Source organism: Astatotilapia calliptera, chromosome 22 (genome assembly GCF_964374335.1).
Source record: "Astatotilapia calliptera chromosome 22, fAstCal68.1, whole genome shotgun sequence".
Classification (NCBI taxonomy): Eukaryota; Metazoa; Chordata; class Actinopteri; order Cichliformes; family Cichlidae; genus Astatotilapia; species Astatotilapia calliptera.
In genome coordinates this window covers 33230564-33246581 of record NC_137442.1, presented here as the reverse complement: position 1 = coordinate 33246581, position 16018 = coordinate 33230564, and the positions used below count along the sequence as shown (strand labels likewise).

The 16018-nt window shown below is 39.6% G+C and overlaps 1 protein-coding gene and 1 pseudogene across 1 annotated transcript; both read right to left on the bottom strand.

The window, feature by feature from the left end:
* Positions 1-8229: 8229 nt before the first annotated feature.
* Positions 8230-13207, bottom strand: LOC113018049 (GTPase IMAP family member 8-like). The gene has a single exon (XM_080296306.1). It carries the CDS (start codon positions 13061-13063, stop codon positions 10241-10243), a length of 2823 nt encoding a protein of 940 aa, XP_080152432.1. The 5' UTR covers positions 13064-13207; the 3' UTR covers positions 8230-10240.
* Positions 13208-13359: 152 nt separating this feature from the next.
* LOC145423429 (GTPase IMAP family member 2-like) lies at positions 13360-14744 on the bottom strand (annotated as a pseudogene).
* Positions 14745-16018: the final 1274 nt, after the last annotated feature.

Sequence of the window (16018 nt, the reverse complement as noted above, 5' to 3'; positions counted from 1 at the left end):
CAGAAGTCTGGTGAGGAACTTTGTCGCATGGAGTCACACAAACCACCTGCAACTCAACACCTCAAAGACTAAGGAACTGGTTGTGGACTTCGGGAGGTCTAGAGCAGGTCCACTGCCGGTTCAGATAGAGGGGGAGGAGGTGGAGGTGGTCAACAAGTACAAGTACCTCGGGCTGTGGGTGGACAATAAACTGGACTGGTCATGCAACACAGAGCACCCGTATAAAAAAGCCCAAAGCCGACTGTACACGGCCATAAACAATCAGAAGAGTCTGTTCAGTGACAGGTTGCTTCTCCCCAAGACAAGAACTAACAGACTTAAAAACTCCTTTGTCCCACACGCCATCAGACTGTTTAACTCCTCCCTGGAGGGGAGAGGGAGGGGAAACAGGAGGACAAAGGAGGGGGGAACAACTAAGCTGTAGTGTCTCTTCACCTCACTGTACAATACCTTGTGCAATACTTTTTGTAAATAGTCAACAGTGCAATAGACTCAATACTTGAAATGTGCAATTCACTTGTATTTTTATTTTTTATTCCTATTTATTCTATTTATCCCCTTTGTATATTTTATTTATATATATATATATATATATATATATATATATATATATATATATATATATATATATATATATATATATATATATATGTGTGTGTGTGTGTGTGTGTGTGTGTGTGTGTGTGTGTGTGTGTGTGTGTGTGTGTGTGTGTGTGTGTGTGTGTGTGTGTGTGTATATATATATATATATATATATATATATATATATATATATATATATATATATATATATATATATAACAATTCTGTAACTGTAACTTCGGTCGTTGCTGTGCTTTTTTTGGAAGTCGAATTTCCCGGAGGAACCCACCCGAGGGATTAATAAAGTTCTATCTTATCTTATCTATTTGGTCTCCCTAAAAGGTCCCTTCATAAACTCCAACTTCTTCAAAATTCTGCAGCTCGGGTCATAACTTGCACTCCGTTAAGTGCTCATATTACCCCAGTTCTTCAGCAGCTTCACTGGTTGCCCATAGAAGCCAGGATAAATTTTAAAATCTTACTTCTTGCATACAAGTGTATCCATAAATCTGCTCCTTCATATTTGTGTGACCTGCTCCATATCACCACTGTTTCCCGCACTCTCAGATCATCATCTGCTATTCATCTTACTGTTCCGTCCTCACACCTTATCACTATGGGGAACAGAGCTTTCAGTCGCTCTGCTCCTCGGCTCTGGAACTCTCTTCCTCCTGCACTAAGAAATATTGACTCCCTCTCCGTATTTAAGACACAGCTGAAAACACATCTGTTTAAACTGGCTTATTTGCTTTAATGCTGATTTTATCTGTTGTCACGCTCTGTTTTGTAATTTTAACTTATTTTATGTATTTTATGACTATTGTTCCTTTTATTAATTGTGTTTTTTGTAAGGTGACCTTGGGTTTCTGAAAGGCGCCCTCAAATAAAATGTATTATTATTATTATTATTATTATTATTATTATTATTATTATTATTATTATTATTATTATTATATTTCACTTTTACTTGTTCCCATGTTCTAGTGGGTCCTGTTGTGGCTCTAATGTGAAAGGGGATATAATATAACATATTATAATATAATATAATGTAATATAATATTGGATAATATAGTGTGATATAATAAATCTACCGTACCGCCTACTGGTGTTGGCCAGAGGGGCATATGGCAGCCTCGCTTCTGTCAGTCTGCCCCAGGGCAGCTGTGGCTACAACTGTAGCTGCCGCCACCAGTGTGTGAATGTGAGAGTGACTGAATAGTGGCATTGTAAAGCGCTTTGGGTGCCTTGAAAAGCGCTATATAAATCCACTCCATTATTATTGTTATTATTAAATTACTTACGAGTTTAATTTGTCAGCAACTTTCTGCCAGCCCTCTCTCCTTGCTTTTGCAGCCTTTGCAGTGTTCCCTTGCGTTCTGATTAAACTCTGAAACTCCTGAAATCCCTCACTCAGGAGTTCTTGCTCTGCTGCCGAAAAATACCGAGCGCGCTCCTTCGACATTTTCGCCGACCAATCAGAGGGTTGCCGATCAATGTTTCTACTATCGATGCGTAGCCCCTTTTACGACACCCAGTGATCTCACATTACTTCATCCAGCTGTACTAATCGTCAACAACAGGTGTGTTCGGAGAACCGGATTAGCGAGCTCACGGTTAGCGCGATGATTTGGTCTTGGATGTGTCATTTGATCTTGGATGTAGTAAGCGATGTACGAAGCACAGGGCCCTGTACATTCAAATTCTGTTGTTTTCATTCAAATTCTGTTGTTTTCATTCTAATTCTGTTTTTTTTTAAACTTCCACTGTTTTCATTCTAAATTTGTTGTTTTCATTCAAATTCCATTGTTTTCATTCAAACTCTGTTCTGGGCCCTATTTCAGGAAGCCGGTTTAGAAAACTCAGAGTGAAAAACGATACTCAGGGTTGAGTAACCCCGAACTGTCCAACTCGGAATATTCGGTTTCAGAAAGGCTGATAACAATTAGTTCAATCAACGCGGAGTTGCTTTAACCCCAAGTTAAACGCGCGCACGAGGATACATAAAGCCCTGATTAGTGGAGCACAGATTAAGCGAGTCACCATGGAGACGGAGGGAAAGAAGGCGCGGTCAATGTATCTTACAGCGCTTGAGGCCGAAATTCTGATGGCAGCATATGCCGATAACATGCAAATTTTGCGGAAAAAAAGTAACGCAGCCTCAGCTGCAAAAGAAAGGGAGCATGCATGGCAAAACATAGCCGACAGAGTCAATGCGTGAGTGTTAATTTAAACATTGATCTAGGGATTTCCACCCATTTAACACGTTATTATATTTTATTTTATTTTTTAATTTATACATTTTATTTTGTGATGTGATTTGAGCGCAGGTGCAACCCAACAGGCCCCAAACGTTCCTGGCAGCAAGTAAAAATGAAATATAAAAATATAGTCCAAACAGGTAAGGTGTAATTGTATTATGAGCCATAGTGCTTGGTCTGTTTGTCCTATGTAAATCATTAATGCTGTGGAAAGACTTCCTGTTCACATAGTCTCCTTCATTTACTGAAGGAGCAATGATTGGAATGTGAGTGCCATCTATACAGCCAATCACGCCTGGGAACCGTGAGAATAAATGTAAAATTTAAGTAGTAGTTCAAATATCACCACATCATGAATTAAGTTTCGTTCATCCTGATACCTGCAATTTTGTGGAATCCCTCTTTGATAAATCTTGTGGGTCTATGACCGGGGAACACCACAAACGAGTGCAGGAGACGTTTCAGTGCAACTGTAACATTCCTGACTGCCCGACACACGGTAGCCTTGGAAACGTGCTCAGCATCACCAATATTATACAGAAAGCTCCCGTTTGCAAAAAACCGAAGTGCAATACAAATAATATGTACAGATTTGAGAGGATGTCCGCGATGTGTCACATGAGCAATATTAGGCCTGAGGATGTTATCCATCCATCCATCCATCCATCCATTCGCTACCGCTTATCCTTTTCAGGGTCGCTGGAGCCTATCCCAGCTGTCATAGGGCGACCCTGGACAGGTCGCCAGTCTCTCGCAGGGCTAACACACAAGGACAGACAACCATTCATACTCACATTCACTCGCACATTCACACCTAGTGGCAATTTGGATTATCCAATTAACCTATCCTCAGCCATGTGTGCCTGAGGATGTTATTCAAATGAATTATAGATTGTGCTGAAAAACGGTAACGTTCACACAGGAAATCATCAGGAAATGATAAAATGTCCGAACGCGCTCTAATCACTCTCCCAGCGGAGAGCTCTGCGGAGAATTTGGGCTTCAACATCTACTGGCTCTTCAAGGAAGGAGCACTCCATGTCTGACACTTCCTACAGTCAGGTTTCCGACAAAGAGGCGGAGAACGTCAGGGTTAGTTGAAGTAAACCTGCTAGGGGGCAGGTTAGCTTCACGGAGTGTGTCGTCATAGTAACTCACTCAGAATTAATCTAAACTCGCTTTGTGAAACAGAAAACCCAGAGTTTTCGTTAACTCAGGGTATACTTACTCAGAGTTTGCACTAAACCGGCTTCCTGAAACAGGGCCCTGTACATTCTAATTCCATTGTTTTCATTCAAAGTCTGTTCTGTACATTCTAATTCCGTTGTTTTCATTCAAATTCCATTGTTTTGATTCAAATTCTGTTCTGGGGTCCGTTCTTCGTACCTCGCTTACTACATCCAAGATCAAATGACACAACCAAGATCAAATCATCGCGCCAACTTTGAGCTCGCTATTCCGGTTCTCCGAACACACCTGTTGTTGACGATTAGTACAGCTGGATGAAGTAATGTGAGATCACTGGGTGGCTTAAAAGGGGCTACGTATCGATAGTAGAAACATTGATTGGCAACCCTCTGATTGGTCGGCGAAAATGTCGAAGGGGCGCGCTCAGTATTTTTTGGCAGCAGAGCAAGAACTCTTGATTGAGGGATTTCAGGAGTTTCATAGTTTAATTAAAACGCAAGGGAACACTGCAAAGGCTGCAAAAGCAAGGAGAGAGGGCTGGCAGAAAGTTGCTGACAAATTAAACTCGTAAGTAATTTAATAATAGTAATAATAATGGATTGGATTTGTATAGCGCTTTTCAAGGCACCCAAAGGGCTTTACAATGCCACTATTCATTCACTCTCACATTCACACACTGGTGGCGGCAGCTACAGTTGTAGCCACAGCTGCACTGGGGCAGACTGACAGAAGCAAGGCTGCCATATCGCGCCATCGGCCCCTCTGGCCAACACCAGTAGGCGGTAGGGTAAATTTATTATATTATATTACATTACATTATATCCTCTTTCACATTAGAGCCACAACAGGACCCACTAGAACATGGGAACAAGTAAAAGTGAAATATAAGAATATTCTACAGAATGGTAATATTTATCATTGCACTAATTTATTCATATCTATTATAAATAATCCTAATTATACATCTTGCTTCCATGTTTGTATCCTGTGTCACTCAAATACATTGATTAATGACCTGCAGAATCTCCTTATCATATTAAGTGATTTATAATTGTCACTTTATGCTTTCTCCATCTTGAAAGTGATGACATCCTTGCATTACATACTTTAGGTTCATTTTCTGCAGGCGGGTTTCTGACAGAGAACAGGCAGTTTTAGAATACAACATGCAGCATTCTATAGATGGATACTGTCAGGGCTCTGTGTGCGGGCAGGCAGAGATGAGGATCCAAATGCAGGACTCGAACACAGAATTGAAACTCAAAAAACCTCAGCTTTATTGCTGGCAGAAAAACAAACATGGAGTGAGGATGGAACACTGAGACCAAGGACACACAGGCATAATTCTGAGGGTACGACGCGACACTGAGCATGGGAAAACACAGGGCTTATATACACAGGGTAGTAACGGGGGAATCGGCAACAGGAGGGAGACACAGCTGGGAGAGATCAGGGCTAACGAGACGGGGGAGCTAAGCTGCACACACTAACATAAGACAAAGACTTTCACAATAAAACAGGAAACATGAATTACAAAACAAGCATGCAGACTTTACACTGAGAGACAGACAGAATGACACATGGAATCTGAACTAAACTAAACGTGAGATATAACTGAGAACAAATCCTTAAGCACGGATAAACAGAAACAAGAAATAATAATCATCATCATCACTACGAGAAGAAAACAATCCATGAAGCAGAAATAAACCAAAACATAATAAACTCAAAATACTGGGTCCAACGGACCCAGAACCGTGACAGATACATAAAAAAATGAAAAATTACATGTATGTGCTAACTTTCTAAACACTTTGTTACATTTATGATACAGTTGATAAAACACATTTACGTCGGCCTTGGCTCATTAGTTCTTGTCTTTAAATGAACTTTGTATGTGTGTGTTTCAGGTACTGCACTCTCAAAGACTGAATGAACCAGCATTGCAGCCATGGGTCACTGTGAGCATCACAGGGAAGGTTGAAGCCGCCCACTGCACCTGTATGGCCGGAGTCGCAGAGACCTGCAGCCATGTCGCTGCTCTTCTGTTTAATGTAGAAGCAACAGTGTTGATCCGTGGCACAAGGACTGTTACAGATGAACCTGCATACTGGGTTTTGCTGGGTAATATGACCAAGATACAGCCAGAGGTTGGCCATAAGATAGACTTCTCCTCTTCAGCTGCCCAAAAAAAGGCTCTTGATCAAAACATAAACAGACCATCTGTAGTGACAGGGAAAAGGAGGGGTCCTCAAAACAGAAAAATCCCACCTGCTACTTTGGAGGAGTTGTCACTGCTATTGGATACTTTGCTGGAACACAGTAAAGCTGTGGGTTGTCGGAATGACCCATAATGTTTTATCTAGGGGTCTAGATTTATGCCTGTAGTGCACTGCCATGTAAATAATTTGCATTTACTGAATATGTACTGACTGAGTACCACTGTTCAAAAGTTGAATAAAGAAACAAACTAATTTTTGCCTTTTTTTTATTGAAACCACCTTATAGAACATCACATCAGTTACAATGTAGAATCCATGTCATTTATAGTTTACAAATGACAAAATGTTTACACAAAATCATGAGTGTTTACATGACATCACCCACTACTAACATTATTTACTGTATCTTTTGAAAAAATACAGCAATTTTAACAGCACAATACTTAAGAATATTTAACAGGAGCAGGTTTCATTTTTCCCTGGTTTTATTATCACACTGTTCACCAAAACGCAGCAAACCTTCACCATCTTATCCAGGAGGGTCACCTCTTCACCCTCACATGGAAGAAGTAATCTGATTGGCATGGTGGTATGTTTGAAGCTGGTCCCTTGTGTAGCACTGGAACCCAGTCATGATGTTTCATCCATTTCATGGGCTGGTTTGCTGCAATAATGCCAAATAATTAGCAACTCTATAAATAGAGGGTAGTTCTGCAAAATCACTCAGTAGGATGTTTGTTCTAAATTGCTATGAGCTCAGAGCACATAGAAAATAAAACTAATAGGCTATAAAGAGTGATATGAACATATTTAGCACTTACCGGAATGAAAATGTCCGGAGCACCAACAGATATTTGGAGATGGAAGAGAACTGCACGTCAGCTCGTCTCACAGCTGCTATCCAGGCTAGACGCCTTCGTTTGGTAACATCGATACACGAGCTGCCTCATGTTGCTTCCAGGTTGGGAAAGAATGAAAAGATAAACCATTTTCAACCTTATTCTCTTGCCGGTCGTGTGATCGAACATTGCAGCCGACCACACAGCAAATACGAACCATGGCTGGTGTGTGTGACTTCGCTCCCTTTTCACTTGCGCTAGACCCCCAAAATGGCGGATCGGGCCAAAATCCTTTCCACGCCCACCCCCCGTGACATCACGCTCCAAAGCCCTATTTGTTAACATGACGCTTGTTCTTATACATGTGATACATTTATTACCAACCTGAGAGTTTATCCGCTGGTCATTCGACATGACGAATGACTTCTGAAGCCTTAATTCAGCTCAAGACGCTGTAGATTCCCGTCGGTAACACTTTCGGTCCGCTAGTAAAACGTAGCTCTATTAATCTGAGCTCGATTACTCTTGAACTGGAACTGGATGTAAGTCCCAAAAAACTGAATTTTGGAACTGAAACTGAATGGTGAGAAGTGAATCTGAAATTATTCAAAAGCTAAATTTTTAAGGGATAAAATATGGTTTCAAAGCAAATTAATTCATTTTCAAAATATAAAATTCTATTTCAAATTAGGCTAATTCATATTCAGTTTCAGTAAAAGCATTTATTCAAGTTACAATTCAGATTCAATCCGAGCAATTCAAATTCAAGTTTAACTTATTCAAATTCAGTTTCTGATGGCACAGTTTTCTGCTCATAGTTATTGCTTTTTTATGTGTTAACTGGTTGCCCAGTGGTCTGTTGAACAGCCCTGTCAGTTTTCTGTTTAAAGTTTGCAATGAAACCTTTTACTTTACTCAGTTTTCATATGAGGGCTTATGTTACTCCCCTCCTGTCCCCTAGCAGAGGGGGCCGTAACAGTGCATATGTAAAATGTGCATTTTAAGGTATCTACTGTTTTTAAAAAAAAAGAAGCTTTTATTTATAGTAAATCTTGCTTCCATAATAAGAGTCATAACATTTCCAGATTAGTTGGGAAAATATCTCTATAGCACTTAATATAATAAATATATCACATACAATTTATACAAACAAATAGTGATTTATTTTAGAATTGAGTCATTAACGGAATTTATAATGAACTTCTGTAACTTCTGCATACTCAAAAAATAGAAATGTTGTGTGCAACAAATACATTCACTGCAAGTACATATAAAAATATCACAAACACAAACTGTGTTTAAAATTTCCATCATCAAAGAGAAATTTTAAATTTTGCATGCTATTGTGACTGTTAATGGAAATGCATTCTGTTTCTACAGTTATAGTAAAATACAGATGAAAACAAAGGGCTTATACCATAACATCGTTCACCTTCAAAGTGACATGAAATGGAAAACAAAAATAAAAACAAATACAGAAAAAAATGTAACAGTTTTAAAAGGTAACGTCATAATTTGTATAGTCTATAAATGCAAGAGTCTGAATTAACATGGACAAAAAGCTGTATTTTCGCTCGTTGATGACGTGCGACCAACAAATCTGTAGCAACTGTGAGATGCAATCATGTCAGTGTAGATGGAAACTTCTCTCCAATGTTTCCAGAACCTTGTTGAATCTGTGCCAGAAAGACTTAAGGTAGTTCTGAAGACAAAAGGAGGTCCAAAAAGGTACTAGCAAAGTGTACCTAATGAAATAGCCAGCACCATTACAACTCGTTGTAGAGAGCAGCAGAAAATCAATCTGTTGTAATACAATTGTTTTGGTTTTTATTTTACTTACAGTCCACAGTGAAAATATGTCTACATTTGAGATATTTAGATTTTTAAAAAACTTAAAAAAAGAAATGTTCCTAAACAGCTAGCTTTAATAATATTAACAAAAAAGGAAATACATATTTTTGACATTTTAGAGAGGGTATAATGACAGTATCTGTATAAACATATTGAAACTTTGTTTAATGTTGAAGTCTGTGAATTGTTCAAATGCTCTATTGTAGGAATTTTTAGAAACAGATCTTTTTCATTCACTGGTGTCCTTTTAGTAAACATTTTCATTTATTTATTTGATTAGCAGTCAAATCTCTCAATGAATACAGAATAAAGGTCTACCACAAAGCAAGAAAGAACGAGATAAGGCTAATCAAACAAGTATTGGCTGAAGCACATGCTTATTATTCTTGTTCAGGACATCCTTTGTTTTGTAAAGAATAGCAACATTTTTTGAAAAAATTGTTTTCACATGGTTTATATGAGGCTTCCAACTAAGCTTATCATCAATTATAGACTACTTTGTTAAAAAAGTAATTTCCTAAAACAATATGAAAAGGAGCTATTTTGCTGAACAGAAAATATCATAAAACTATCTCCCGTGTAATAAAAGTATTTAGGTTAAAGGCACACTAATAGGAACTTTATAGCACTGTTAGCTTGTCACTGCAAATAAATGGAACAGCATTAATTGCTGAGAAGCTGGATTGGATGGATGAAAGTAATTAATTTGTAGTAATCCTGCTTTATTTACTAACACATATTTACAATTCCAAGATAACTAAATTTAATATTAAAAGTAGGGAAATTTATATTCTGTCAATTATATCTTTGTTATAACAATGCTATGGCAATAAATCTAAGGTTGGATAACCTGTTCATTTACTTTAAAATGGGGCTACATTTCAGCAGCTTTCAGTGCAGGGAATGTGATGGATTAGGGTAGCACCTACCTCAGTGGAAAAATAAGGCTTGCTATCATTGGAAGCAATCTCAATGCTGAGATGGATCAAGGTGAGATTCTGCAACCAGTGGGAATCCATCGCCCCCACAGTCTGGGACCAAATTTGATCTTCCAAGATGACAAGATTTAAGGGGAAGTGAACAGGGTTTTCACCAGTATAAGGTTTAGTGCCAAGAAGCATTGATACAACCAATAAAAAATTATAGTTTCAAACATTATAAGACTGTAGCACCAGACTAAAATATTACAGCAGCTAAATACTGCTGCTCACTCAGCTGCTGAACTGACTGCAGAAACAAGCTGCAGACAGCATTGATTTGAATAGCTGTTAAGGTCACATCATTTTGAACAGGAGCTGACTTAGAGGATCAAACATTTGTTGCTGTACTTCTGTTTCAGTTCATATATCTCTTGTTCATGCTTCTTCTTCAGCTCATCTATCTCACCTTTCAGATGTTTTTCTTTGTGGCTTGAGAGATTTTGTAACAGTTCAAACTCTTTGTTGTAGCTTCCTTCACTCTGTTGCATTTTTCTCTCATGTTTTAACTTTAGTTCTTGTATTTCCTCCATGTGTTTTTCTACTAAAGCTGTAAAGTCTTTGATGTATTTCTGTCTGAACTCATTGAATTCTTCAGCTTGTTTTCTCGCCTCCTCTTCATATTTCTTCTTCATTTCTTCAATTTTTTTCTTATAATCTGCTTCTAATTTTTCTCTCTCATTTTCCTCCTGTTCTCTTCTATTTCGATCTTCTTCTTTTCTTCTGGTTTCATACATTTCTCTTTCCCGTTGGTAGTTTTCTTGGAGTTTTTTAAACCTTTCTTGCTCCTCTATACGTCTCTCTTCATCTTGTCGATGTCGTTTCTCCCACCCTTCCTTTCTTTCCTTGTCCCAGGCCTCTTGTCGCTTTCTCATGTCTTCTCTGTTCTGCTCCAGCTCTCCTTTAAGTTTTTGTTCCCACTCTTGCTGTTTGCATTCTTCTTCTTTTCTTCTTTTCCTATCTTCTTCTTCTCTCATTTCTTCTTCTTTCCTTCTCTGCTTACGTTCCTTTTCAATTTTTTCCTCCATTTCTTCAAGTTGTTTCTTTCTCTCCTGTTCAACTTTCTCTCTCTCCCTTTCTATTCGTATTCTAATGTTTTCCATTTCTTCCTTATGCTTTCTCTGAAGTTCGTGCTCCTTCCTCTTCATCTCTTCTTCCTTCTCCTTCAGGATCTTCTCCACTTCCTTCTGTATTGCTGCCTCTGCCTCTTGGAACATCTGGCTGGTGTAGCAGCTGCCTCCATTCTCCTTAACCATGTTATCAGCCTTTGTCAGCAGCTCTCTGACTTGTGTGCGATCTGTCTGATTGTTGTTATTAAAGACATGATACCGCCTTCCACAATCACATATCAGTTTATGTAAAACATCATCACTTTTTTCTATGTAAGTTTCAATTGTTCTTTTTTTAAGATCATCTCCTCTGGTGAATAAAATGATGATGAAATCTCCTGATTTTTTTCCAAAACACGTCTTGATCATATCCACAGCCTTTTTTTCCTCTTGTGTAAACCGACCGATTTGCAGCACCAGTAAAATCACATGAGGTCCAGGAGCCAACAAGCTGATGCATCTAATGAGTTCTTGTTGAACATAATCATTGGTCAGACTTGTGTCAAACAGACCAGGGGTGTCGACAACAACAACAGGACGTCCATCAACCACTCCTTTTGCTTTCTGACAGAACTTTGTTACTGACCTTGAACTCGTAGTCGACTCAAAGTCTTCGTTACCCAGAATGGTGTTTCCAGTAGCACTTTTTCCACTGCCAGTTTTCCCAATCAGCACCATCCTGAGAGGCTCTCTGCTCTCATTTTCATCTTCATGTACCATCTTAGTACCTTGCTTCAATTGCTGCAGTTCATCTGTAAGCTTAATAACCTTCTTTATCTGAGCTTTGGTGAACATGTCTTTTGTGAAGCATCTTGGTTTTTTGCCTTTAATTATTTCTACATTCTTCAGCAGTTCTGGGATTTGTTCTTTGTCTTTAATGTTGAGAACGACAGATCTCCCTCCAAATCTCTTACAGAGCTCCTTGATATTCTTGTTTTCATTTAGAAAATCAACAACAGCTGAATCTGTAGGATCAGAGTCCACAGTGAACAGAATCATGGTGAAATCATTGACTTGAGAGCTCAATGTGTTCTCTATGGTCTCTAACTCTTGTTTGTCTTCATCAGTGAGGGGAGCCACAGGTAGGACCAGGATAAAGGCATGGACACCCTCAGGATCACAGAGGGAGATACACTTGAGTGATTCCTCCATCACTGTGTCCAGAGGTTTTCCATACAAGGCAGGCAGCTCTACCAGGGAAACCCAACGCCCACACACCTCTCCCTGATGTTTAACACACTCTGATGAGTTGTCAGGTGGACCAAACTTTCTTTGTCCTAGAATAGCATTAACTGCTGATGTCTTTCCAGCTCCTTTTCTACTGCACAGCACTAAGTTCAGGAGAGGTTTGTCAAGTACTGTCACAACATCATCCTCTTCGTTTAATGTGAGAAATCCTCGCCTGTTGTCATTCACTATCTTTTCCATTTTTTTTATCAACTCTTCTCGATCATGTTTTGAAGAATCTTTTCTATCATGACTGACTGTGTGCTGATTTTGTTTGCAATCTCTGATAAGTTTTTGCACAGAGTTGTTCTTTCTCTCCTCTTTGTGTGTGATGATGACCATGGAGTGTTTAAAGGCATTTTCACCTAACAAACTCAGGATGAACTTCAGAGTTTTTCTGTTCTCCTCAGTGAATTCAGAAGACTTCACTAACAGCAGCAGAACATTTGGTCCAGGAGGACAGAGACTCACGCAGACCTTCATCTCTCTTTGTATGTGCTCTACAGAGAGACTGAACAAGTCTGGAGTTTGCACAACAGTCAATTTTTTTTCTCTCCACTCTCCACAAAAGGGTATATATTTTGATAAAAAATCTTTGTGCCATGTAAAATCTTTGTGCCCGGTGATTAAGTTACAAAGTTTTGTCTTCTTGTCCTCACTTTTCCCCAGCAACAAAATCCTAATGTCAGACACTGTGATAAAACAGAAAAAACATATCACAAAAATAATTAATGCTGAATTTATTAGACTTTTTTGTGATATCTTCATAAGTCTTTTTATGAAAAGTATCTTTAAGATATATTCAGTCATCTCTGTAACCAGGCAATTTCTAGCACTAATGGTTTATATGAACAATTGTTTTGTAACCACTTTTTTGGGATTGTTTAAGTTAATCCTGGAGAAGTCACCAAGTACTGTTTGCACCTATATACTTAGCTCTAAGATGATTTACTTACTTCGAGACAGAGTACTTTTCTCAGAAGATGAGCATTCAAGTGACACGTGTTTGTGTAGTCCTGTGAAAACATGACGTAAAATGCAGATTATTGATCTATCTCAAAAGAAGGATTTGTATGCATATTATTGTGAAGATCAGAATAGTTTATTCACTTACCCATGGCTGTAACACGATCTGTAATAGAAGTCAGTGTACTCTTTTGTTTGGGGCTTTGAACATCTGCTGGTAAAGTCTGTGAGGTATCCTCAAATGGTTCATAGCTAACATGTTCTCCATTGTTCTCCTTCACAATTTGACCCAAGCGATATAACAGCTCTGGAAGTTCAATGTCACTCCTCCTCAGGTATCTGTATCTACATTTTTTTAATCATATCTTTTAATTGTGGGTGTTGCATATATTGCTCTGTGCAGCCTGAGTTCCTCTTTCTAGGTGTTGAAATCAATATCATCGAGTGATCAAATGATCGATAATTGTAGAGTTTAAGGATCCTGCAGAGCCTTAGTTTGTGTTCCTCGCTGAACTCTTCTGGCTGTAGAACCAGCAGGAACACATGAGGTCCAGGAGCAAAATATTCCACACAGTTATTTAAAAACTCTGCAATTTCGTTCATCTTGTCAAAGAGAAAATCCGGAGTATTGATAACAACTATTTGTTGTTCTTCCAAAGGTCCACTGATTTTCACAAAGGAGTTAGGTGCCTTGTTGAAAGCCATCCGTCCAACTATGAAATCTCCCACTGAATTCCTCTCACTCCAGCTGCCCCCCAGCAGAACAACCCTCAGCTCAGACACTGGAATGAAAAAACAAAAAATGAAACTGAGTCTAGATCCGAACCAGTTCTTGAGTGACAGTTGAAATTAAATATTAACACACATTTAAACAATATGTGAAACAGTTTGTAAAAGTTTGTTAGAAATCAGAAACAGTATTTCTCATTTTATTTTAGCATTTTTTTTATTCAATTCAGTTTTATATAGTGCAACATCACAACAACAGTTACTTCAAGGCTCTTATTTAATAAACAAGCAGTAAACAGTTTATTTTACAGGACATACTGCCATGTGACTGTGTGTTCAAACCAAAGATCAGAACAAAAGCACTCGCACAGTCTGAATAAATATAACTAATACCAGAATCTCTTCTCTCAAATTAAAATTCAATGTTTCATCTTTTAATTGATAGCAATAGAACTTTGTCAAACACATGAAACTAGACAAGTTCAGCTTCTATTCTCGGGGCTGACCGGCTCTTTGATGTTGATGATGGAGACGTAGAGTGTGAGGCTGCTTTTCCTTTAGCCAGACCAGCTTCACCTTCATCCACTCCTCAGAGCTACGGTATCAGGCATCAGGAAGTCGGTGCTGCTGTATTTGAACAACTGTGACATCCTCCCCATGGAGATGGTGACGGGGTACTGACGTACCAGAAGGGTTTCTGGAACTCATCCAACAGGGTCAACGTCATGATGCAGCAGTTCTTCACTGAGCCCTCCAGCTCCTTGCTCTTCCAAAGCAGCTGGATGCCTCCAGACATCCATCTGTGCTGGGACACGTTGGTCCTGCTGATGACCTACAGCTGTGCAAGTGATTGCTAAATTGTGCCGCAGGACATGTCATGACATGATCTGGGTGCCGGTATTGTGCACGACAAAGTGCAGAGTGTAGCCGTGAAGACCAAATTTAGTGTCCAAGTCATCCACAAGGCGCGGTTTCAAAGGTTCAGAGTATGGGCAGACTGAAGATCTCCACAAGCCCTTGTCATAATGAAGGCCATGTTACTCTGATCCCTCCAGGGGCAGATTACAACACCTGGCAGATTGAAAATCTCATTTCCAAGAGAGACGTGGCATCATGGCAACAAAGGTCAAAATACATGTATCACATGTTCAGATTCTGTACCACATGACATCGTCATTGGCGAGCTGGTAGAAGAGCTCGCTGATGTGGTTAACGCAGAACAAGCTAGGACATGTCCAGGTACAACTGAATCTTGAGCTGAATTTCAGATTCTCAGTATGTCTGTGAAGGTTCTCAGTCATCCAGGTCATCGTAGTCAAAGGAGCTTGCAAAGAAAAGCGTCTGGACTTCTTTAAGTTGCTTGAAGACGTTTCACCTCTCATCCGAGAAGCTTCTTCAGTTCTAAGGTCAAATGGTGGAGAGTCCCAGATATAAACCTAGTGGGAGTAACCCCCCACAGAGGGACAAAAGGACCCCCTGATGATCCTCTAATCGCCTGAGCCAAGGTGTGAAATTGGGTGTGGGACCCAATCAGCCAGAGTTTCGGGTGTGTTCAACAACACACAACACAGAAGAGCCACCTCCACAGGACAAGACTCAGCAGTCCATCTGCATTTTAAGGATAAAGGACACTCTTTCGAGGATGCCAATGTTCACATTTTGGACAGAGAGGACAGATGGTTTGAAAGAGGAGTGAAAGAAGCCATCTATGTCCACTGTGAGCGACCATCTTTGAACAGAGGCGGGGGTTTACGACACCAACTCTCTGCCATCTATAATCCAGTTTTGAGATCCCTTCCCAGACGCCTTAACGCCCACTCACATCCTGGGCCATCTGACCTCAGGAATTCACATGATAAGGTGGGGCCAGGTTTCACAATGAACACACCCGAAACTCTGGCTGATTGGGTCCCACACCCAATTTCACACCTTGGCTCAGGCGATTAGAGGATCATCAGGGGGTCCTTTTGTCCCTCTGTGGGGGGTCACTCCCACTAGGTTTATATCTGGGTCTCTCCACCATTTGACCTTAGAACTGAAGAAGCTTCTCGGATGAGAGGTGAAACGTCT